The following is a 553-nucleotide window of genomic DNA, read 5'->3' as shown; positions in this document are numbered from 1 at the left end:
CTTACTCTCGCTCTGACTTTATATCTCTCTTTATTCTCCAAATTCCTTGAAATGAACCACAATTGAGCAACTCTGAACACCAGATTCCAAAAGCTGAACTTACTACTGAGAGCGATGCCAATTTTGTTGCATGGGCCTTTGCCAGTCACGCACTTGACGTAGAACTCAACATTGGAGCGGCTTTTCAAGTTATCCTTCAAAGCGGGCACGGTGAACTCCTCCAGGGTCTTGCGCGCTTCCAGTAACTTCTTGGTATGTTCAGATTCCTGGGCAGAACCCAGGGAAACCGACAGCAGGCTTACCAACACGAAGGCGAAGGCGGACGGATGCATTTTCTACGGGAAGAAAATGGGGGTTGGTTATAATTCTCTTTTAAAGGTAGGACTAAAAAAAAATGGGTTCGGTTGACAGACGAGCGTGGAAGATGCCACACACTCACACAGATCAGACACGAAAAGACTGTAGAAAGCGTAAACAAATCGATTACATAGGTCTTTTCGTTATTTGGATTCTACAGGATTTTGTCCAGCATGAATCCTTCGCATGCTTGAAA

General features: G+C 44.8%; 1 protein-coding gene across 1 annotated transcript in view; it reads right to left on the bottom strand.

Annotated features, from left to right (window-relative positions):
* LOC119594885 overlaps positions 1-553 on the bottom strand; it is a 5,305-nt gene that overhangs the window by 608 nt on the left and 4,144 nt on the right. The window contains exon 3 of the mRNA XM_037943959.1: positions 104-335. Coding sequence (XP_037799887.1) covers positions 104-335 — 232 coding nt within the window. The remainder of the gene's footprint in view (positions 1-103; positions 336-553) is intronic.

Source organism: Penaeus monodon, chromosome 34 (genome assembly GCF_015228065.2).
Source record: "Penaeus monodon isolate SGIC_2016 chromosome 34, NSTDA_Pmon_1, whole genome shotgun sequence".
In the NCBI taxonomy this organism is placed as follows: Eukaryota; Metazoa; Arthropoda; class Malacostraca; order Decapoda; family Penaeidae; genus Penaeus; species Penaeus monodon.
This window is presented reverse-complemented; position numbering and strand designations above follow the sequence as displayed.